The 24,442-nt window shown below is 36.9% G+C and overlaps 1 protein-coding gene across 1 annotated transcript in view; it reads right to left on the bottom strand.

The window, feature by feature from the left end:
* Positions 1–4,795: 4,795 nt before the first annotated feature.
* The window catches only part of PCDH11X (protocadherin 11 X-linked), a 539,199-nt gene continuing 519,552 nt past the window's right edge, over positions 4,796–24,442 (bottom strand). Inside the window, exon 10 of the mRNA XM_043974371.1 lies at positions 4,796–10,097. Coding sequence (XP_043830306.1) covers positions 9,628–10,097 — 470 coding nt within the window. The 3' untranslated portion in view covers positions 4,796–9,627. The remainder of the gene's footprint in view (positions 10,098–24,442) is intronic.

The following is a 24,442-nucleotide window of genomic DNA, read 5'->3' as shown; positions in this document are numbered from 1 at the left end:
ATTTTTTATCTTATCAGGTTAGCTAGAGTGTTTATTAATGTAGTTAGTTTAAAAAGTGAACTCAGTTTTACTGATTGCTTTTGTAGTAATATTTGCCATTGGCTCACTTCTCTAATTTTAAGAATTCTACTTATTTTGGATTTTTAACTTGTTTAGGTTTTTCTTAGTTATATGCTCAGTTTATTATTCTTCATTTTTATGTTAATGCTTAATTTAAAAGAGACCAGTCAGCAAGATTTCATTATTTACCTACTATGTGGTAGGCACTATGGATACAAAGATAAAATTATACATGGTCCCTGCTGTCAAGGAGTTTACAGTCTATGTGAGGGAAACAAGATATAGATGTAGAGGTATGTTCGAAGTATTTGCAAAGTGATTTGATTGGGGGAGGAAGGCACTAACTAGTTGTGGATATGAATAAATAAAGCACTGGCCTTAGAGTCAGGAGGACCTGAGTTCAAATCTGGCCTCAGACACTTAACACTTACTAGCTGTGTGACCCCGCGCAAGTCACTTAACCCCAATTGCCTCACCAAAAAAAAAAAGTCTATGGGGATATGGTGATCAAGATGGTGGCTATTTAGCTTGCCTGGCACATGCTGCCTCCTCTTTTTCAGGGCCCAGTGCTGCTTCAGACAGGGTGGGTTGCCTGACCCATGGGTGGCAGTTGGTTTGCATTTGGTGAGAATGGCTGACCTTTTCTCCGCAGAAGTTATTTACCTACATGGTTGCTGCAAGGCCTGATCTGGGGGTTGCTGCCATTCTTATATGCTTATGGGTGACAGTTGGTCAGCAATTGTTTCTGGTGGTGATGAGCAAGGTGATCTTTCTACAGTGATTCCTCTCCCTAATGATGGCTGTGGGGCCTAGGCTGAAAGCATGTTGGCTGGTTTGGGGAACACTGCTATTCCCAAGGCTTTTGGGTTTGGAGTCCTGGGCTGTCTCCATCAGGGTCTGACAAGAAATGGTAGTCAAGATTTGACTTGCCTGACACATGTTGTCTCCTATATCCTTCCTTCTTTGGCCTATTCATGTAGTTTATACTTATCCTTCATTTAGAGTGGCATGTCTTTCAGTTGTTTCTTGTAGCAATCATAATTCTTATTGAATTATGTCCCAAAAGATAGGTTTCATAGTTGTACCTTTTTAAACTTTATTTATAATTTCCCTGTGCCTACCATATAGTATATTTTAACAGTATCATGTGATGTTAAGAAAGAAGTACAATTGATCCTAATTATTCCCAGATGCCATTTTTGCAAATCTTCCTACTCACTAAAATTTATTTGCAACTCCAAAATCAATATGCTTGGCACTTTTGTGGTCATTGATGGATATATGCAGAGTAAGAAAAATGTGAGTTGCCTGAAGCACACCTTCCCAGCTGAGGTCAACAAGGTGATTTTTCTTGTTTCAGCTCTTATATTGTAAACAAGTATGCCTCATGCAACCTGTTTAGTGTCATTTTTAAAATATATTTTTGTTGGTGATTTTACTGTTTAAAATGGCCCTAAAGTGTAGTGTGAAAGTGCTTTCCAGTGTTCCTAAGTACAAGAAGGCTGTGATGTGCCTTATGGAGAAAATAAATTTAATTCTGGCATGAGTTATAGCATTGATGATGGTATGAATTTAGTGTTAATGAATCAATAATAGGGTAAGTCCAGAAAAAGGAAGAAGAAATTCACTGAACTGCACATGAGTCCACTGTGGAAAGTGCTAAAGTAAATGTGACCATACTCTGTATTTCCCCTAGAAAACCATACTGAACCATTTGGTTCAGTGTTTGCTGATTCAGTATTTCTGGTGACTTTATAGAACTTAACTACTATGAATTATGAGAATCAACTGTATATTCTTTAATGTTTCCACTCAAAATATATCATAGGTGGTTCATTTCCAACTTTTCCAAGTTATTTTGTTCAATTTTATGTTTTCATTTTTGTTTATGCTTTTTGAGATTTATTCAGCTCTGAGAAAGGAGCATTAAAGACTTCTATAAATATTGTTTTGCTATTTATATCTTTTTTGTGTGATTCATTTAGCTTTTCCTTTATGAATTTGGATGCTCTTCCATTTAGGTATGTATAGGGTTAATAATGCTAATAATGTGAGACAGTGTAGCATTATGGATAGAGAGTTGGCTTTGGAGCCATGGGGTCCATCATCTGACACGTAGGGTCAGATAGGTGGCACAACAGATAGAGCACTCGCCCTGAAGTTGGGAGGATGTGAATTCAAATTTGACCTCAGACACTTAGTAGCTGTGTGACCCTGGGCAAGTCACTGAACCCCACTTGCCTCAAACATTTCAAGCCATCTCCAGTTGTCCTGATGTGGACCTAGATAGCTCTGGAGGAGAGGTTAGTCACTTTGCATAGCCCTCCCTCACTTAAATCCAGTTCACTACAAGTCATGACATCACCTGCCAATGTCATGGTCCTCTTCGAGAATAAAGGACAAACAACATCTGACAAATAATGGCTATATAATCCTGGGCAAATCACTTAATCTCTCAGTATCCTAGGCAACTCTGACACCATAAATTGTCAAGAAGGTGCTGACCTGCCTTGATAGTGTTTCTTCATGGAAGTTCATTCTTCCAGTGACATAATGTTGGCTAACTATCCCTAATGATAAATTGTTTTATTGTTTACAGTGCCTTTAAGCATAGTGTAGTTTCCCTGTTTATCTCTTTTGACATTGTGAGTTTTTATTTTTGTCTTTTTTGATAGTCATTATAATTCTTTTATGGAATCCCCTGATACACAGTGAATGTTTTTCCGGCCTCTCATTTTCATTCCCTGTAAGTCTTTACATTTTAGATGCTTATTTAAAAAGATGTTGTTTTGATATGTTGCATTTTTAGATCATGGTCATTTTACTCCTCCCCCCTCACTGAACTCTCTCTTGTGACAGAAAGACATTTAAAGCAAAAATATCTGATAAAGTAACAACATTTGACAATACATAAAAATTCCATGCTAGCAGTTTCATTATCTGTTTTCTGTAACTTTCTGTTTTTCTGGTTTCTCGGACTTCCTTGTAATGATCTTTTCATTTACATTTTTGCTATCGTTGTTGAGATTATTCTCTTTGTTCTGCTTATTTTGCCCTATATTGGTTGTTGTTGTTGTTGTTGTTGTTGTTGTTGAGGCAATTGGGGTTAAGTGACTTGCCCAGGGTCACACAGCTAGTAAGTGTTAAGTGTCTGAGGCCGGATTTGAACTCAGGTCCTCCTGACTCCAGGGCCGGTGCTCTAGCCACTTCGCCACCGAGCTGCCCCCCTATATTGTTTTAAATAAAATTTTCACATTTATCTGAATTACTCATATTCATTTCTTAGTACAGAATAGTATTCCCGGGGGCAGCCAGGTGGTGCAATGGGGGCAGTGAATAAAGCAGTCCAGGGTATAGACACAGCTCTTCTGTGCGAGTTTTGATCATTCTGCTAGTCTCTAGTCACAAGCCTCAAATCCAAGATCCGGCCCATCATGGCTCCAGGCAAACAAGAAGGTACATCAATGTCCCAAACTGTGGTCCCCTGAAGTGATAAAATAGTTCTAATATATCTGGAAAAACGAGTGTGACTTGCATGGGGGTATCAAGGGGTAGGTTGGCTTTAGGATATGGTTTCCACCACATTCCACCTCTTGGTGTCAAACCGAAATAAAAACAATTAGGAGTAGAGTCAGGGGGGTGTTACATGTAGGACGGGTTGGATAGAAATTATAGTAACTTTAAAAGACCTGGATAGGTGGGTTGTGATTTGCATCAAAGTTTCAGAGTATCTGTTTGAGAGTGCTAGGAGTAATGGTTATTGATAGTATTTTAATATTACCCTTGGACCGGAACATTAGTCAAGTATAGAAATAGGATAGCAACCCATTAATTAGAAATTTATAAAAAAATATTCTAGGGGGCGGCTAGGTGGCACAGTGGATAAAGCACCAGCCCTGGATTCAGGAGTACCTGAGTTCAAATCCGGTCTCAGACACTTAACACTTACTAGCTGTGTGACTCTGGGCAAGTCACTTAACCCCCATTGCCCAGCACACACACACACACACACAAAATCTTCTAACCAAACATCATCCTTTTTATTTCTTTGTTCCTAAGTTCATAAAATTTAAATTAGAGAATATTCTAAGTGTTTTAATGTTACACAGTCCTGATTAGTGTATTATTACTTGCTGAAATTTGTTGTTTATATATAGAGAGAATTAACGGTAGTATTAACAGATCACGCATGCAGGGGACTTGTTATAGTGCAGAAAAAATTTTGAGGATAGTATTTAGAAAAGATTCAATATACTCATATACTTAAGAGGCTGGAATGAGGGGTCAGTTAACTTGATTTGTTTAGGACATTTCCTAAATTTACTAGAACAGTCCCTCAGTTTAGCTTATTTTTTTTTTTGGTAGGGCAATTGGGGTTAAGTGACTTGCCCAGGGTCACACAGCTAGTAAGTATCAAGTGTCTGAGACCGGAATTGAACTCAGGACCTCCTGAATCCCGGGCCGGTGCTCTATCCACTGTACCACCTAGCTGCCCAAGTCCCTCAGTTTAAAAGACAATGGATTAGTGTCAAAAACTGACCAATGTGATAAAATGTCAATTTTCAAAATTATTTAAGTGTAAGTCAACTCAGTGATTAGATAGAGGGCTAAGCCAAAGGGGGAAAACACATAGGAAGCTTGTTTGCCCAAAAATCATTTAATAATATTTCATTGATTAAAGTAAACTTTCAGTTTGACTTGAAAAAACAACCAACCAAAGATGTGAGGTTTTTATTTTATGGAATGAGTTTATTAATAATCATATTAATTATAAGACATCATGCTATACAGAACCTGAAATAGAACTACTACTACAGAGTTACTTCGGGACTTTACACTGCTAGCGTAGGCCATACAGTATCCATCTTGCTTACTTCCAACGTGTGGTTAGAGCTGCTTAAATACACAAACTGTTCGCTTTCAGATCCTGTAAGATATCACAAATAATTTGCCCAAAATACAAACATAAATATATATATTTTAAAGTTTTCCAAATATATTTAGATATAACATAATTCACACACAACATTTTTGTAAGTTACCATGTAAATTCTTTGCCTTCAAATCATTGTTTTAACATGTATTTTTGCACACACATATTTAACTGATACTGTTTGTGCTGGCAAATGTTGGTTGTCAGATTTTGTTTTAATTTTATACTTACTATGAATCAATTGATGGTTAGCATACAAAAAACTATTGTAAATGAGAAACCCCTTTTGATACTGTCATACCAAAATCCTCCGATGTAGTCATTGGCACATAATGTAATTAACATTCCCGCCCAGGTTTTGAACTGCTCTTGCTTTCATGTTTTCTGAACCACTTGTGCTAGCCTGAAATTGAAATATATTTTTGTCTAAAAAGAATTAGTGTTGGGCTTAGAACCATCCTGATGAAAAATGTTAAAAAATTTTTCTTATGCAAGAAAAAAGTAGAAAAAAGTTACAAAATAACATCTTTACTTGAAAGTAAAAGTTTGGTTAAGCTTGAATAAATTTAAAGAAAAAATATGAGCAGTATGGTATATGTGCATATACACCTAAATAAACATGTATGCACCCTTAACTTAATGAAAACAACTTAGGTTAAAATCTGCATGAGTTGAAACCAATCAATTTCTTCAAATGTAAGGCAGGATAGTTTTCCTTTTTAAGAATAATTTAGAAACAGAAATTGGTGGATTTTGCATCTCTTTTACCATTTTAAATATAGTGTGGCAAATGTTTGTTTATGAAGGCAAGGTTTTCTCTTTTAATTGTTACCACTATACACAATAACAAAGTTAATCAATTAGCTACCATTATAACATAGATACAATTGTTTTTAGCTCCACAAATTCACATAATTAAAAGTAAAATGTCAAGTGACTAAATAAGAATACACAAAAATGTACACTTTGTGCACTGACTAAATTGCTTCTAGATCTTAGATAATAGTTATACATCATGTAGAAGTCTACTGGTATTAGTTCTTAAGACACTGACACAGCATTTGCTGAAATTGCAAAAAAAAATGTTTCAAGGATGTGTACATTCTTGGTATAAGATGTCTAATGGATAGGCACAGTCTTAGGAATGTTCCCTATTGGCTGTGTATTACTGGAGGAATAAAGTAATTTATTATTAAATTTATTTCAGATGAATGTTGTCAAACATTGGGAATAACTTATTCTAGAAAGACCTATCATGTTTGATTCTTTTGGTGGGTGGGTCAATTTGAATATAAAATTTAAAGATATATCAATATTTAGTGTTTTATTTTTTAATAAATAGTTCTCCCTCCTAAAGTGGGAACCATTTTATTTATTGGTAAAGTGAGAGCCAGGGTTAAATTACTCTCACATTGATAATATCCCCATGGATGGCTTTCCTGATCTGTGCTTCTATTGGTTTCAAGAAACAATTGATGGTATTAGAAAGTTCTCACTGGCAATGAAGTCCTGAAATATGTAAGTCAAAAATGCCCGATGGAATAGAATCCTGGTCCAAGAATGCATTGGGTGGAATACCTGGACTCACAAGTCTGCCTCCAGCTTCAACATACCCTGTTCCAATAACAAGGTTGGGGTGTCTAGTTATTGACACACACACTAATCTAGACAGGCAGTGGGAACTAGAGTACAGGGGGGGCCAGTTCTGCAGTCAGGAGAACTCCGGGTCAAGTCCTGCAACTGACTCGTACCGGCTATGACTCTGGGCAAATCAGCTTCTCAGTGCTCCAGACAACTGCAAATCTGTTATAGACGAGTTGTGGATCTGCATTAGGGAGTTAGCCCACCAATGAAATAACAGGTCAGAACCTGTCTAAACCAACCCAAAATGTACCCTTTCTCTAACCCCTAAATCCATTCATAGGATCTGAGAACTGTCAATGATCTTCAGAGTTCATGTAACCCATCCCTATACCTCTAGAGGGGTGAGTATCCAAATTTTTAAAGATTCAGGGATGGAGATTAAATAGCTTCTCTTGATTGCACATGAAATAATCCTACATCGTCAGGTTTCACATATATGTGCATATATATATATATGTATGTATATATGTATATATATGACAAACACCTGCTTAAGGTAAAGATCACTTCTTTATTCTCTTCTTTGGTGATGTGGGGCAATTATCCATATCTGATATGTTATTTCATAATTTTCTTTTAGTCCTAGTTCTTTTCAGTGTTCTGTTAGGTCTCAGTTTTTCCATCATTTAAATTATTTTCATGGTTCTCTGAGTGCTAAGTTCTCAACATCCCTTAAAAGTCATAATACCCCAAGTTAGATTTGTACCTCTGGCTAACAGATTAAATTTGTTATATTTTCTAAGCTTAGAGGGGAAAATACTTGTCATGATGGGGTCATTGAAAATTTGGCAGTATCTATCCATTGGACATTTTGCGATAAAAAATTTGGAAATGCCATGGGAATTTTGTAGTTCTAGATTTGCATTCTTTTGGTCTTTACAAATATGCATGATACGGATTCATGACATATTCACGATGAGATTCGAATAAGCTTCCAAACATTTAACCCAAACTCATAAATTCCTGCGAAATGACTTTGCTTTGTCTCCTTTATCTATTGTTCATTAAAGAAATGGATGTTAATAACTATAGGTAGTCCTAATCTATCTCTCAGTCCAAGTGGCCATTCGGTTGTCTCTAAAGAATGTTAAGTTACAGCTACTGTGTGTCAGTTTCCAAAGGATTCACATTGCTTTTTCAGGATTCGAATGGGACTGGAAACCAGTGTACCACAAATCTCTCTAAATAGTACTGAAAAATATAAACAAGGAAAAAAAAAGAAAACACCTGCCATCCTCTATTTTGCAATTTTGTTAAGTTCTGAGTTTAAAAGTGAAGCTCTTCAACAAACTAAAATCAAATATGATTTCAATAGGCTGAAATCAGTGAAATTAAATATACAGTTACAAAGCTACTTATACCTGCTGGGCACATAGAGAGACTATGTCTCAACATCCAGTTAAATCCTCACCAATTGGAACATTTGTTGTTGTTTTTTTTTTTGTTTTGTTTTTGTTTTTGTTTTTGTGTTTGTTTTTGTTTTTGTTTTTTTGTTTTCCAGAAGCTTATATCACAACATTTTACACACACATTTTACTCATAAATTAGATCTTTAAGTTACACATTGTGGAGCCTATGTCTAATTTTATCCACAAGAAAGTTACGCTTTTTTTGTGTCTTTTTTTTTGGTTTGTTCATTTCTTTGCTTATTTATTTCTTTTTTTTTGTTTGTTTGTTTCTTGTGTTTGGGAAAGTTATTCCTCCCCTAAAACACAGATTGTCTCTTGGTATAGTAACATTGAAACTAGACAAGTTATCTGGGTTTTGCTGTGAGAAATCAATTCTGGGTGGAGTTTCTGTGACTTGGTGAAATGGACACATAGAAGATAATGATGGGTTAAAAAGAGGGGAAAACAAAACAAAACAAAACAACAGACAACAGAAGGAAATAATTTCCTTAGGAACACAAGTGTATTCCTTTTTGCCACAGAAGGAAATCTTTTGATTCCTGTCTGGGATTTCTTGGTGGCTCTTTATGGTGAAGTGTTTCTTATCCACCACAAGAAGCAGTCAGCAACTCCTAATCTCCTCCAGCACATCACTTAGAAGTTCTGTACAATAATATATTTGATGTATATTTATAATTATGTCTCTCCAATGTTTGCTTCCTGTTTTTCATCTACATAATGTCAGTTATTTTCTTCAATAAGTTGAGCTAGAATGACAACAATCCCTTAGTCTAATGGGCTTAGTGTGTGGTTATCTACAGTTATACTGAATCCTTTATGGAAAATCTTTCCATAAGTGCCTATAGTGCTGTAAAATTAACATTTAAATCACCAGAATATTCTCTAGGCGACAGTAGTTTACAGCCACAGCCCTGAATCAGCCACCAAATCTATTCAACTTCTTTGTGTTTTAAGTCCTCTTATGTTCAATTTCCAGGGACATTAACTAATATGAACTTGGGAAAGACAAAAAACCTGATTAGTAATGGAAGAATGGCTAAACAATGACAGATGCAATGAGTCTTGATATAACTTACATTAAACTAGGAAGGTAAATCTGAAAAGAAAAATGTCCCCTTGGAAATCCAGTAGCCTCTTTTGGCACAGTGCAGTGAATTTCTAATTTCGAGTATCCACCAAGTGGTGCATTAAGGGCAAATAGACACTTTGTGGTATCATTTATGTTGATTTTGAACAGCATGTGAATTAGTTGGTATAATTCACACACAAAGGCAGAAATTTGAATAAAATGTTCAGATGCATTCAGAAATGGCAGAAACCACACAAATTTCATCTGTCACAAGAGCCCCTTTTCTACTGTAAAATATTCCTTGATTTTCATTTCTCCATATTTGATTCAAACTTCGGTCAAACTCTTTCAGGGTGAAACTAGGGATCTAGCTCTAGCTCTTGAAATTGAGTCCAGTTTTTGTTTCTATTTACATATATACAAGTGTAACAGTTTTTAATATGCATGTCGCTCTGCTGCTTTGATTATATGCACTCACTCTTGAAGTCTGAAAGTTAGCTTAGGTGATGGGTCTACATGGGATCCTCTTCAATATTGGGAGAGCCCCGTGAAGACTGGCCAGGAGTAAAGGTCATCATAGGAATGACTTTGATTGAATCATCATGTTCAGCTGTGCAAAACAGGGCTCTGGGACTGCATCTTCGTCCCTGATTAGAGTCATCCTGTACAACAACTCTTCCTTGAGCACCCCTTGCTTCAGACCTAGCACCATGCCCCATTTCTTGGCTCAGTGCCCGGGGGGGACTGGTGCAAATAGCAGCAGCCTGGGGTTCTGGAGGATTGTGGCACATCACTGTGGTCGTGATCAGATTTGAAGCAGGAGGACTGTGGCGGATTACTGCAGGCTCTGGAGAAGGAGGTTGCTGGTACTGGGGCACTGCAGCCGGCATCCAGCAGGAGTCGGAATGGCCAAGGGTAAGGCATTCTTGGGTACAGTTGTCAGAGACTTCTTCGAGGGTTGGCTGGATAGTTATTTCTGCAGCTGGAAAAAAAAACAAGTGTCATGATGTACATTTAGGAGAAAATCTATTGAAGAGAATGTGGTTTTTTAAAAGTGTAGTTACAGGCAAATATAACTAGTATAAAACCAAATCATAGATTCCAACTATTTTTGCAAATTAAATACCTCATTCTGGCCCCTATGAGTGTTAGGGAATATTCACTTTGAAAAATTAAAATGTGTTACAATTAAGGTTACTTTAAGAATGTTTCAAGGATCTATATGTACAAAACTATTTATAGCAGCTCTTTTCTGGTGGAAAAGAATTTGAAATTGAAGGGATGCCCATCAGTTGGGGAATGGCTGAACAAATTGTAGTATGTGATTATGATGGAATACTGTTGTGCTATAAGAAATGAGAAGCAAGATGCTCTTAGAAAAACAGAGAGACTTACATGAGCTGATGATGCAAAGTGAAATGTACTGTGTACAAAGTAATAGCAATACTGTAAGATGATCAACTATGACTTGACTATTCTCAACAATATAATGATCCCGAGACAACTCTAAAAGACTTATGATGAAAGATGCTATCCATCCCCAGAGAAAGAACTGATGGTGTCTGAATACAGATTGAAGTATACTTTTTAAACTTTATTTTTATTGAGGTTTTTTTGGTGTTTTCTTTCACAACCTGACTAATATGGAAATGTTTTGCATGTCTGCACATGTACAACTTATATTGAATTGCTTGCATTCTTGGGGGGGAGTGAGGAATGAAGAGAATTTGGAACCAAGTTTTTAAAATAGATGTTAAAATTGTTTTTACATGTAATCGGGGAAAATAAAATGCCAAATAACCTCGCTCCAAAATAAAAGAATGATTTTCAAATTTTGCTGCAATACTTGAGATAACAGGAGGAAATCTGGGAGCATTTTGGAAACCAGGGACATTTACTGATACACAGAAATACAAATTTTATCAAGGAAACAAGGAGGCAGTTACTTATATAATTCGGGTCCAAAAAAAAATTCATCCAGATAACTGAAGAGAAAGTTGTTTACTTTTACTTGAATTACCCATATAATTGATTATACTATTTGCCATTAGATCGTATAATCCATTACTATTATCTTAATGTAATATATAACATATATCATCATGATTGTATGTATCATTAGATTATATAATTCATTAGATTATAAACTCCTTGAGGGCAGGGACTATCTTTTGTCTCTTTTTGTATCCCTAGCAGTTAGCAAAGTGCCTGGTACATAGTAGGAATTTAATAAATATATATTGATTGATACACAAGATGAAGCTGAAAGTTGAAGCAAATCATATCCTAACCATGTTTTCATTTTTTTAACACACCATTTTCCCATTCTCTATATTTAAGGGAAAATTCCAATTTTTGTTGCTACTTTTATTTTAAGTCTGCCAATGTTGTATAATGCTAATAGCTCATATAGTACCTTAAGTTTCCTAAGATGCTGTATAAATGCCTATTGTGGGGAATATGGCACTAGGAAAGCAACCTGTGGAATTATAGAGTCAGTAGAAAGCAGAGTTCCTGCCCATAGGAGCTTAGAATCTAATGGGCAGAGAAGAGAAACAAATGAAATAATATGAGAAAATATCTGAGGCAGTTGGGATTAACCCAGGGATGCTCTATGGAGATGAAGCCTATTAGATTTTTTCGAATGTGATGTTCTTTTAAAGAATCTTATAAATATGTTTCTAAACGATGTACTAAATAACTGTGCCCCCATTATTATGAGTGTTTGCACTGAAATTACATGGTGGAGGATAAATGTGGAAACATCAAAAAGCTTAGGGAATGGTTTTAGGAATTTTAGAAAATCAAATCGGCAGTTAAGAGTCAATTAATTAATTTGCAAAGATAGTTTGTTAGATTCTAAGGTATGCCCCAAAATTTCAAGAATAACTATAATTGTAGCTAACTTTAAAAGGAATTGATGTCTTGAAACCATGACAAAACAGTTTAGTAACAAAATAAATGACAGATGTAAGGCACTTAACTTTGAACTGTGATATAGCCCACAAGTATATACATTTTTGAACACTAAAGAGTAAAACAGTTTACAAATCCTTTGTGTTGAAACTTAGAGTGTATTATTCTACAACTGAATGCAATTATCAAAACATATTGAAGACTAATGATGATGCTACTACTGTTTCTTGCAAGGATCCACTCATTTTGTAATATGCCTGGCTAATACAGAGTGAACAAGTTTGGAACATTAGTTTACAGAGTAACATTAAAATAAGTGAATAATCAAAAACAAACAAACAAAAAAAACAAAAACAGGGGGCAGCTAGGTGGTGCAGTGCATAAAGCACCAACCCTGGATTCAGGAGTACCTTAGTTCAAATCCGGACTCAGAGGGGCAGCTAGGTGGCGCAGTGGATAGAGCATCGGCCCTGGATTCAGGAAGACCTGAGTTCAAATCTGGCCTCAGACACTTGACACTTACTAGCTGTGTGACCCTGGGCAAGTCACTTAACCCTCATTGCCCCACAAAAAACAAAGACAAAAACATAACACACAAAGAAGTGAATAATAAAATATTAGAATACAATGAACAAAGAATCAAAGCAATGGATGAAAAGCACATTTTGATTTCACTGATTCAAGGGAATGTGAAAACAATCATGTAGAAAAGCCATAAACAACCCAATTTAAACCACAAATAAAGGGGTAACTTCAAGCAACCTATCCTCTAGCTTAATAAACTACATCTTCATAGAGATTGAGATATTTACATATTTCCAAACTAGAAATAACATATGGTCACACTGGTAGACTAGTTCCTGTTTTGGCCCAAAATAATATTACAGAAAATAATCAAATGTCTTTTAAAAAATCTTAGGGTTGATTTTGTATGTATGTATGTATGCATGTATGTGTGCAAATGGTGAAAGAATGTCACTAAGTGGTATATGATTTTAGGAGCTGGTACAGTGAGAACAATTGCAATTAAACCAGTATTTATCAGTATGAGGGTATGATAAACTATTCTCAAAGTAAATCAAGCTTGGGGTTAGAAGGCATGTTTTCTAGGGAGATAATGATGTAGTAAATATAGCGTAGGAAGTGGAGTGAGGAAGACCTCAGTGGGTATTCTCCCCCTGATACTGACTACCTGTGTGGCCATAGACAACTCACTTAACTTCTTTAAGCCTCAGTTTCTTGGCTCTCAATTTGTAAAATGGGGGTGATGATAATATTTGTAGCATCTATCTCATAGAATTGTGAGGCTCATATGAGATAATTTATATAAGCTGCTATCCAAACTTCAAAGTGCTATTTCTAAATGTTAGTAGTTGCTGTCATACACACTACTCTGACATTTCTTAGAGACGCTACTCTAGGAATCTAAATCATTTCCTTCAGCTAGCATGGAGGCAAGTTAAAATAGATTCATTTGTGGATCTTAAGGTGGCTATTGGTTTTGGGTAAGAACTTATTCTGGGGTTGTGTGGCAGAGTGTAACAGACTCTGGACCTTGAGTGGGGAAAATATGGTTTTGAATTCTACTTCAGACACTAGTGAGTCCCTTACTCTCTCTGGGCCTCAGTTTCCCCACCTGTTAAATATGGGGGTTGGGGTCTGAATCTATGATTCAAGGTAATAAGATATAGGAACTTATTTCTTTTCTTTTTTGTGGGGCAATGAGGGTTAAGTGACTTGCCCAGGGTCACACAGCTGGTAAGTGTCAAGTATCTGAGGTCAGATTTGAACTCAGGTCCTCCTGAATCCAGGGTCAGTGTGCCACCTAGCTGCCCCAGGAACTTATATCTAAAACATACCTAAATTACTGGTTGTATGTGGCCTTAGAGATGCAGTATGGTGTACTAGTTGGAATGCTGAGCTTGAAGTTAAGGCTTGTTTCAAACCCTACCTCTTATGCTTGCTATAGGATCTTGGGTAAACTGCTTAACTTCTCAGACTCAGTTTCCTCATCTGTGAAATGGGAATAATAATAGCACTTATCTCACAGTACTGTAATCTGGATCAAATTCTCACTGCAGTGTGTTAGATGAACAATTCTGCAGTGATGGGGGCAGAGTGGTAAGAGAAGAGGGAGATCAACAGTTTCAGAGGCTGCAGAGTGGTCAAGTAGGTAAGGATAGAGAAAAAGTCATTAGATTTGGCATTTAAGGGATGATTTATGGGTTTGGGGTGAAATTTTTCAGTAAAATGATGAGGTCAGAAGGCAAATTTCAGAGTTTAGATATGAGTTAAAAGAGGAGTAGATACACTGCTTCTACATGGCTTTCTTGAGTTTAGTCAAAAAAGGGAAGTTAAATATAGAATGCTTGCTAGCAGGGATGGTAGGATCATGGAGGTGCTTTTGAATGTGAAGAAGGAATTAAAAAAGAAATGGCCTTCAATTTGAAGAGCTCCCACTTGATCTATTTAAACCCCCAAATGGAAAATGTATTAAGGATATCCTCAGAAGATATACAACTAGAAAAAGAAAATGGGCTAGGGGCAGCTAGGTGGTGCAGTGGAGAAAGCGCCAGTCCTGGATTCAGGAGTACCTGAGTTCAAATCCAACCTCAGACACTTGACATTTACTAGCTGTGTGACCCTGGGCAAGTCACTTAACCCTCATTGCCCTGGGGAAAAAAGAATAAGAAAAAGAAATTGGGCTGGTCATGTAGTAAGAGGAATAAATGGGTTCTTTTATAATATTAGAGTTCATAAAAATATTACATATAGATATAGATACATCAGCCTAGCACTGCCCCTTCTTCATGGGAAATGCTTAGTAAATATTATTTGGATTGTTGAACTAAAATGTATACATATAAAATGTATATATGTGTGTGCAGATATATTTTAAATAATAAACATTTCTATTTAAAGTTTTGAGTTCCAAAGTTTATTCCTCCTTCCATTCCTCCCCTGCCCCCCCTCCCTGAGGTGGTAAGCAATCAGATGTAGGTTGTACATATGCAATTATATAAACCATGACCATATTAATAATTTTGTATAAGAAAACTTGAATAAAGGAAAAATGAAAGAAATAAAGTGAAAAATAACATGCTTCAGTCTTTGTTCAATCAATATCAGTTCTTTCTATGGGAGTGGATAGTATGCTTCATCATTAGTTCTTTGGGATTATCTTGGATATTGTATTGCTAAGAATAGTTAAGTTATTCACACTAAGGATTTTATTTTTGCTATTATCATTGTTATAATATGGGGGAAATTGTCACATGGAGAGAGCCGCCAAGATGGCTCCTTCTACTAGAGATGATCGAAGTTTAGAATCAGATCAGCAGAAACTGCTCCCCCTGCAGGAAACTATAGAACATACCAAAAAAGGAGCACCAATTCAAGACAGAAAATATAGCCCCTTTAAACCAAGTGACTTGAGCGCATGGAAATCAATCATCCCTAGTTTTGAGAAAATCTCACAACACCTATACACACACACACACACACACACACACATACTCATAAAATTTCTTTCACATTATTATGTGAATCCCAGCAGTAATATTATTTCACATAAAATATTACTGGAAAAGCATGAGTCTAGTAGTTGAATATTTGATTGTTTGCAAGGGCAACCCCCCCCCCCCCAGTGATAGATCACCTCTCTACATAATTTATCTCAAAAAAGCCATCAAATATAATCGTCTGTGTGTGTGTGTGTGTGTGTGTGTGTGTGTGTGTGTGTGTGTGTGTGGTAATTGGGGTTAAGTGACTTGCCTAGGATCACACAGCTAGTAACTGTTAAGTGTCTGAGGTCAGATTTGAACTCAGGTCCTCCTGAATCCAGGGCTGGTGTTCTATCCACTGTGCCACCTAACTGCCCCCATCAAATATAATCTTGACATTGATTTGGCACCTGTCTACTGAACCAGTAATCCAGTTATGATGAATAAAGGGTTGTGTGTGGGGCTTAATATTAGCTTTTGGTTGACTTTATAGCAAACAAATACCATGTCAAAGAATAAAGTCATGCAGCCCCCAGCCACTTCCTGAATTTTGGTTCTATCCTAGTTGCATGCTTCAGTACTTTATTGGTTCTGTAATCTTATTAAAATGGGGATTCCCTCCATCAGTGCAATGTGCAACCCATTCATGCCTTGTCACCCTGTGTTACTCATTCCTGTCTGTATTATCCCACTGGAGAAAATGTTTTTACAGTTCTGACAGTTTTTCCATTTCAACCTATTCTCCCTCCCCCCTCTCTCTTCCTTTCCCCTCCCCTTAGGCACTTATATAACATCAAATAGAAGCTCCTGTGTGGCCTTTTAAAACCCTTGACAACCTGGCTCCAACTTATTTTTCTAGTCTCTTTAATGTATGCTATGTCTAGTCAAACTGCCCTTCCAGCTCCTCACATGTAAAAATCAGTTAAGAAGCATTTATTAAGCAATTAGTATGTATCAGACACTGTTGATCACCATGCCTTTGTACTGTCTCCCAGGCCTAAAATGCTTTCTGCCTCTTAGAAGCTCTTATTCACTTCTCAGTTTGCTCTGAACCCACACCCTCACACAAGGTATCTCCCACAACTTCTGGCTTTTTTTGCTCTTTTGTGTATTGTCTTCTCCTTTTAGATGGTAACCTCTTTGAGGGCAAGAACTGTCTTTTTCATATTTGTATCCCCACTGCTTAGCATGGAGCTTGGCACACAGGAGATACTCAAAGGATGAGAAACATCAATAAATAGTCAATAAATGCTCTGCTCAAGTGTTGCCTTCTATAGAAAACTTGTCCTGATCTTGCTGTCTTACTGACGGTGCCCTCCCTTCTAAAAGTGTGCCACACATATGTATATGTTTCTATATATGTATTTTGTCAATAAAATAATGTTTACTAAGTGTTTCCCATGTGTATGGGGCAATGCTGGGCTCTGGGGCTACAAAATCAAAATGAAAAGGGTCCCTACCCTCAGAGGGGTAAAGAGCCACACCCAAAACATAGATAAACATGGTACAAGGTAAACAGAAGGAGAAAGCACTAAGCACTGAAAAGTGAGCCTTGGAAATATGGATTCTGAAAAGCAGAGGGAATATTTATTCCATCTACTTTGTCTGCAATGTCGTGGATGAAGTGGGGTACTATGAAATAATGTAAGGAAAGCTGGAAAGGCAGTGGGGGTAGTAATAGGAAATAGCATTTACATAATACTTGAAAATTTGCAAAGTGCTTTCCATGTCATCTCATTTGATCTTCACCACCACCATGTGATTTAGATTTATTATTTTACAGATGAGGTTGAGAGGTTAAATACTTGGCCAAAGTTACCCAACAAGTAAGTAAGTTAGGTAGAATTCAAACTCAGGTTTTACTGAATTTAAAGCCAACACTCTATCCACTTGTGCTAATGAACTGTAGAGGGCCTTAAATGCCAAGGTGAAAGATTTGCATTTTAACTTGTGCCTTATAGGGAGCCCCTGAAGGCTTTTGAGCATGTGAGTGACAAGGATAGGCTTATGCCTTAGTAAGATTACTTGCAGGTGTAGTGTTCTATACTAATTAGACAATTAAAATAGCTTAGTCCAGAATTGATGAGGAACTGAACTAGGGTGATACTTTGTGAATGGAGAGAACGGGACAGATGTGAGAGAGATGGAAGTATAAGTGACCAGATTTGACATGATATTTGGATATGGAGAGAGATGAATGATTTTTTCAAACCTAGGCGACTAGATGGACTGTGGTACCCTCAACAGAAATGGAGAAGTTTGAATGAGGGACAGATTTAGGAGGGTAGATAACGAGTTTGGAACAAGCTGATAAAACATAAACATCCTGGGGAGTTTGCCTATGCAGGAGGTAACCGAATTAACAGAAGCTAGGGACTGGACCTATTGGTAGTGCAGAGAACTCTCCTATGAGTAAAGAAGGAAGCAAAGATAGAAGTTTGAAATATTATTGTAGCACAATGAAATTTAAAAAAAACCATTAAGAGTATAATTCAGGGGGCAGCTAGGTGGTGCAGTGGATAAAGCACAGGCCCTGGATTCAGGAGGACCTGAGTTAAAATGTGACCTTAGACACTTAACATGTACTAGCTGTGTGACCCTGGGAAAGTCACTTAACCCTCATTTCCCCGACCAAAAAAGAGCATAATTCAGCCTCTTATGACTCAGCTTGCACTGAAAGTGAGAACTATTTTGTAGGAATATTTCCCAGGCACTATCTTTGGTACTTGTTTTTTTTTCTATTTCCATGTTGCATTTTTCTTTCTTCTCTTTTTAAAAAATGCTCATTCTTAGTGTCTGGAAGCTTCCTAAACAACAATATCCCATTGTGCTTTCTTGGTATTTAAATAAGTTTTTTTTTTGTGTGTGTGTGTTTTTCTACCTTTACATTCATTCCTTATTAATAGTATAAAATGATGCACTTTAAAAAAAAAGTAGGGCAATGAGGGTTAAGTGACTTGCCCAGGGTCACACAGCTAGTAAGTGTCAAATGTCTGATGCTGGATTTGAACTCAGGTACTCCTGACTCCAGAGCTGGTGCTCTATCCACTGTGCAACCTAGCTGCCCCCAAAGTGATGCACTTTTAATGAAGCAATGATTGATTATTACATAATTATAGGGAAAAACACTTTCTATGATAAAAGTTTTAATCTTCTTTGGACAGATTTTTTTCTTTAATGAAACATCTTTATACTTGTTATTTAAACACCAAATGGCTCTTAAGAACTATTGGATCATGAATATTTAACTGGGCCTGGTGAAGAATTCAATTTAAGTAACAGACAGATGAATAGCCTCTCTTTCAAAGTTCAGAAGCCAGAGTCAATAGATCTGATTAGACATGTTCTCTATGATTCTTCGCTTTCTATGAATTTCTTGCTAAATAACATTTTACATATTATCTTTAGTTGTATCCCAAAAATATAATTTCAAGTTTGTTATATCAAAATGTCCAGTCAAAATCATTCCTTTTCACAGAGCTCCTCACTTTATTGGCTCTGAAAATGTCCAGGATGGTTGAAAGACTTCATATGCTAAAGGATTTTATATGCTGAGTGTAAGGTCTAAAATTCTAGCTGTGATGTCTAAAATCTAATCTTGGGGCATTAAGTATTTATTTAGGTGTTTTTTTGCGGGGCAATTGGGGTTAAGTGACTTGCACAGGGTCACAGAGCTAGTAAGTGTTAAGTGTCTTAGGCCGGATTTGAACTCAGGTACTCCTGAATCTAGGACTGGTGCTTTATCCACTGTGCCACCTAGCTGCCCCACATTAAGTATTTATTAAAGTATATTAGGGGTTAGTAAAGAGAAACATGTGGATAAAGAATGATATCTGTCTACTCTCCCTATTCTCCCTGCCCCTGCTGCCAAGCTGAATTCCGGAAACCAAAAGACCTTGCTTCTCCAAGGCTTCTTCCAGAAGCCAGCTCTGAAACAGGAAACGAGGCCGTCCACACACAGAGTTCCAAGCTAATTGGCTGGTAACACTGATTGACAGGACCCAAAGGCGGCAGATACAATTTCCAGACACCAAAGTCACATGTTTTCTTTTCAGGCCAGAGTTCACAATGTCCCTCCCAGCAGGGGTTGTCATTCCAATTCTCACATGAGTGACTAGCACTGTACCACACCTAAGCATCTAGCTTTAACGAATATTCAAAACTGGTCTCAATAAATGAATGTCACTTTGTAGAAGCATAAAGGTTTTTTTTTGTTTTGTTTTGTTTTGTTTTTGGTGAGGCAATTGGGGTTAAGTGACTTTCCCATGGTCACACAGTTAGTAAGTGTTAAGTGTCTGAGGCCAGATTTGAACTTAGGTACTCCTGACTCCAGGGCCGGTGCTCTATCCACTGTGCCACCTAGCTGCCTCAAAGCATAAGGTTTTAACTAACCTGTTCCTAGCCAAAAAAAATTAGTTAATGAGTAATCAAATATCTCAAATGATACCATAACTTGTTCTGTCCCCTGAATCTTTATGTATTGCTTTAATTAGCACAAAGGAACAGAAAAGGTAATTTTACAGCACTGACCCTAAAACTTCTCACTGATAATTACTGGGGAGCTTAGAGCCCCACCAAGATTACAGACCAGGATATTCAAAGAACATTATCATTTATAGGAGAATGATTTCAGCTTCCCTAACAACCGTGTTGGCCACAGCAATCTCTAATTCTATTAATAATAGCAGCAAACCTCACTACTGTGGTCACACCTTCACCAACGCTTTTTCATCTTTCAGAAGCACTTGGAATAGTTATCAACAAATTGAGTCAATATATTCTGGAGCAAAGATAGCCAAGTAAGCATTAGGAAGATTGAGTTTTTCTGAGGGTTCCATTAGCCTTACATGCCTAGGGATCAAGGAAAACATTGTTGTTATATATACATAATCCACATATGGCCCTAATGATTGACTGTGTTTGGTTCGAGGACAAAAGTGACTAAGTCTGGAGAGGCTTATCACCAAAATGACAAAGTAATAAACTTGTTTTGTTTCATTTTGTTTCTCGTGGTGGGGGGGGGGGCGGGATGCACCAGCCATTCTCAGCATTTGGTGGATAGGCTACTGCCTTTGAAGTTAGGAAGACAAGCTCCGAGCCTACTTCAGGTACTTACGAGCTGTGTGATATTGAACCACTTTCTTAGCTTCCATATCTATAAAATAAGGATAACAGGAGCTACCTCACAGAGTTAAAACAAAGGCTTGTATGGGGATCATAATCTCGGTCGGTAGTAGAGTACCCAGACTAACCTAAATACAGATTCTTGAAATAAACAAAAATATATGGACCTTGACCCTACAAACCAATATCTCATTGGCTTGTATGATTAACTGATATCAAATGTTCTAGCTCGAAGATCCCATTCTAAATTAGGATTTTCTGTGGCACCAAAGAGTCTCAGTGAATAGATATTCTACGTGAATATAGTCATGTCATTTTTTTGGTTAAGTTTTAAAACTTTCATCTCAAACTCAACATGCCCGGAACATCTCTCAGTCAACCCCTCTTCCAAACTTTCCTATTTCTATTCTTTATAGTCTGCCATGTTTATAAACAGCATTATCCTTAACCCCTTACTTTCTTTCATCCCACACTTTCTTTCTTTTTTTTTAAAAGTGAGGCAATTGGAGTTAAGTGACTTGCCCAGGGTCACACAGCTAGTAAGTGTTAAGTGTCTGAGGCCGGATTTGAACTCAGGTCCTCCTGACTCCACGGCCAGTGCTCTAACCACTGCACCACCTAGCTGCCCCCCCCCATCCCACACTTTCAATTAGTTACCAGATCTTGCCATTTCTCCTTCTACAACATCTCATATAGAGCTCTTCTCTCAATTCACAAAGCTACCACCTTAGTTCAGAACCTTAGAATTTCTCATCTGAATTATTACAATGGCCTCTGAATTGCTTCCCTGTCTCCAGTCTCTCCCCTCTCCAGTCTCTCCTCTGAAAAACTAACCAAAAGTGATTTTCCTTAAGCAAAGATCTCATGATATCACTCCCCAAACCAGACTCCAATGGCTCTCAGTTACCTCAAATAGCAATACCTCTTTTTAAATTTTAAGGTCCTCAGCAACCTGTTCCCAACCTCTATTTCCAGCCTTATTGTATATTACTCTCTCTGACACTCTGATCTAGGTAAACTGGCTTTCTGTTTCTTTTTTTTTTTTAGTGAGGTAATTGGGGTTAAGTGACTTGCCCAAGTAGCTTTCTGTTTCTTAAACACAATATTTCATCTCCTTTCTTTGTGCCTTTGAAATGGCCCAGGGCCATGGAAATGAACCTGCTCTTCACCTCTGCTTCATAGAATCCCCCTTTCCTTTAAGACACAATTCAGCTTTTCCTTATCTCTCCAGTTGCTGGAGTCCTCCATCTCAAATGATAATATATCTGAGTACTTTTTACTTATTTATATTTAATTATATGTACTAATATATATAAGCTCCTTGAGAGTAGGGATTTTTTTCATTCTTTGTATTCACAGTGAGTAGCACATAGTAGGCACTTAATAAAGGCTTGTTAGTGGAGTTATGCGACAGTAGTCAAGAAGACATAGATTCAGATTCTGTCTCTGACACTAGTTTTGAGACTCTGTGCAAGTACATCGGTTAACCTCTAGATGCCTCACATAGTTCCCTAGGATTTATTTATTAAATCATAGGAAAGGTTCTATCCTGAACCCTCTCTTTTTTCTTTTTATACTGTCTCCTTTGGTGATCTGAGCAGCTCACATGGTGTCAATTACTATCTCTAGTGAGTGACTCTCAAATCTATGTATCTAACCCCAATCTCTACCTTGAACTTCCACACCATCAGCTACCTGCTCCTAGATATTTCTTCTCAGATGCCCTACTGATGTCTCAAATTAATACTTAACTGATCTTGTTGTCCTTCAGTCTTCCTAAAAGCAAACCATCTTTATATCTATTGAGGAAACTACAGCCTTTTTTGTTCATCAGATTTGCATTCTGATGTCAATTTTGACTCTTCTTTCTGCTTCATCAAGTCTTATTGATTCTACCTTTAAAACATGTTTTGCATCTTTCCTTTTTTGCTTTTAAAATTTTAATTATTTTACTTTTTTCATTAGATATTTCTTAATTACATGTAAAATTTATTTTAACATTTTGAGTTCCACATTTTCTTCCTCTCACATCTCCCCTCTCCTTGATAAGGCAATCAATTGATTTTGATTATACATGCAGTGTAATACAAAACATATTTCCATATTAGCCACATTGTAAAAGAAGACAATTAAAATAAATATAGTAAAAAGAAATATACTTCAATCTACATTCAGCAGTTCTCTCTCTGGAGGTGGATAATATTTTTCATTGGGAGTCCTTTGATGTCATGGATCACCATATTCACCAGAGTAGCTAAGTCTTTTACAATTCCTCATCCTTAAAATATTGCTGTTACTGTGAACAATGTTCTCCTGCTTCTGCTCACTTCATTTTGCATCATTTCATATAGGTGTTCCCAGATTTTTCTGAAACCATCATTTCTTATACCAGAATAGTATTCCATCACAATCATATATCACAACTTGTTCAGCCATTCCCCAGTTGATGGGTATTCCCTCAATTTCCAGTTCTTTGCCACCACAAAACAGCTGATATAAATAATTTTGTGCAAATAGGCCCTTTAGCCTCTTTGAGATACAGACCTTAGTAGTAGCATTTTTGGGTAAAAGGGAATGTAGAGTTTTACAGCCTTTTGGGTATAGTTCTAAATTGTTCTCCATAATTGTTGGACTAGTTCACAACTCTACAAAGAATGCATAAGTGTCCAAATTTTTCCACATTCCCTTGAGAGTATTTGTCATTTTCCTTTTCTGTAGTGTTAGACCATTTAACAAGTGTGAGCTTCTTTGTCAGCATTGTTTTATTTTGCATTTCTCCAATCAGTAGTGAAATAGAGCTTCTTTGGTTGTTGTGACCATTAATAGCTTTGATTTCTTCTTCTGAAAAATGCCTGTTCATATCCTTTGCCCATTTATCAACTTGGGGAATGGCTTTTTTATAAAACTGGTTAGTTCCCTATATATTTGAGAAATGAAACCGTTATCAGAGAAACTTACTACAAAAACATTTCCTTGGTTTCCTGTTTCCCTTCTAATTTTGGCTGCATTAGTTTTGTTTTGTGCAAAAGACTTTTAATTTCATGCACTCAAAATTATACATTTCATTTGCCTCAATGCCCTATGTCTCTTATTTGGTCTTAAACCATTCCCTTATCCATAGATCTGGCAGGCACATTTCCCCATGCTTTCCTAATTTACTTATGATATCACCCCTTTGTCTAAATCATTTATCCATTTTGACCTTATCTTGGTATATACTATGACATGTTGCTCTACACCTAGTTTCTGCTTTCCAGTTTTGCCAGAAATTTTTGTTAAAAATTGAGGTCTTATCCCTAAAACTTGGACCTCTGGGTTTATCAAGCACTAGACTACTATTGTTATTTACTATTTTCTACCTAATCTATTCTAATGATCCATCAGTCTATTTCTTAGCCAGTACCATATTTTTTGTTTTATTTTATTTTTGGTGAGGCAATTGGGGTTAAGTGACTTGCCCAGGGTCACACAGCTAGTCAGTGTCAAGCGTCTGAGGCCAAATTTGAACTCAGGTCCTCCTGACTCCAGGGCCAGTGCTCTATCCACTGTGCCACCGAGCTGCCTCAGTATCATATTGTTTTGATGATTACCACTTTATAATGTAGTTTGAAATCCAGAACTACTAGTCTGCCTTCCGTAATATTTCTTTTCATAGATGCCATTGATACTCTTGACTTTTTATTCTTCCAGATTAATTTTATTATTTTTTCTAGCTCTATAAAATAGTTCTTTGGTAGTTTGATTGGTATGGAACTGAATAAGTAAATTAATTTAGGTAGAACTG

Source organism: Dromiciops gliroides, chromosome X (assembly GCF_019393635.1).
Source record: "Dromiciops gliroides isolate mDroGli1 chromosome X, mDroGli1.pri, whole genome shotgun sequence".
Classification (NCBI taxonomy): Eukaryota; Metazoa; Chordata; class Mammalia; order Microbiotheria; family Microbiotheriidae; genus Dromiciops; species Dromiciops gliroides.
This window is presented reverse-complemented; position numbering and strand designations above follow the sequence as displayed.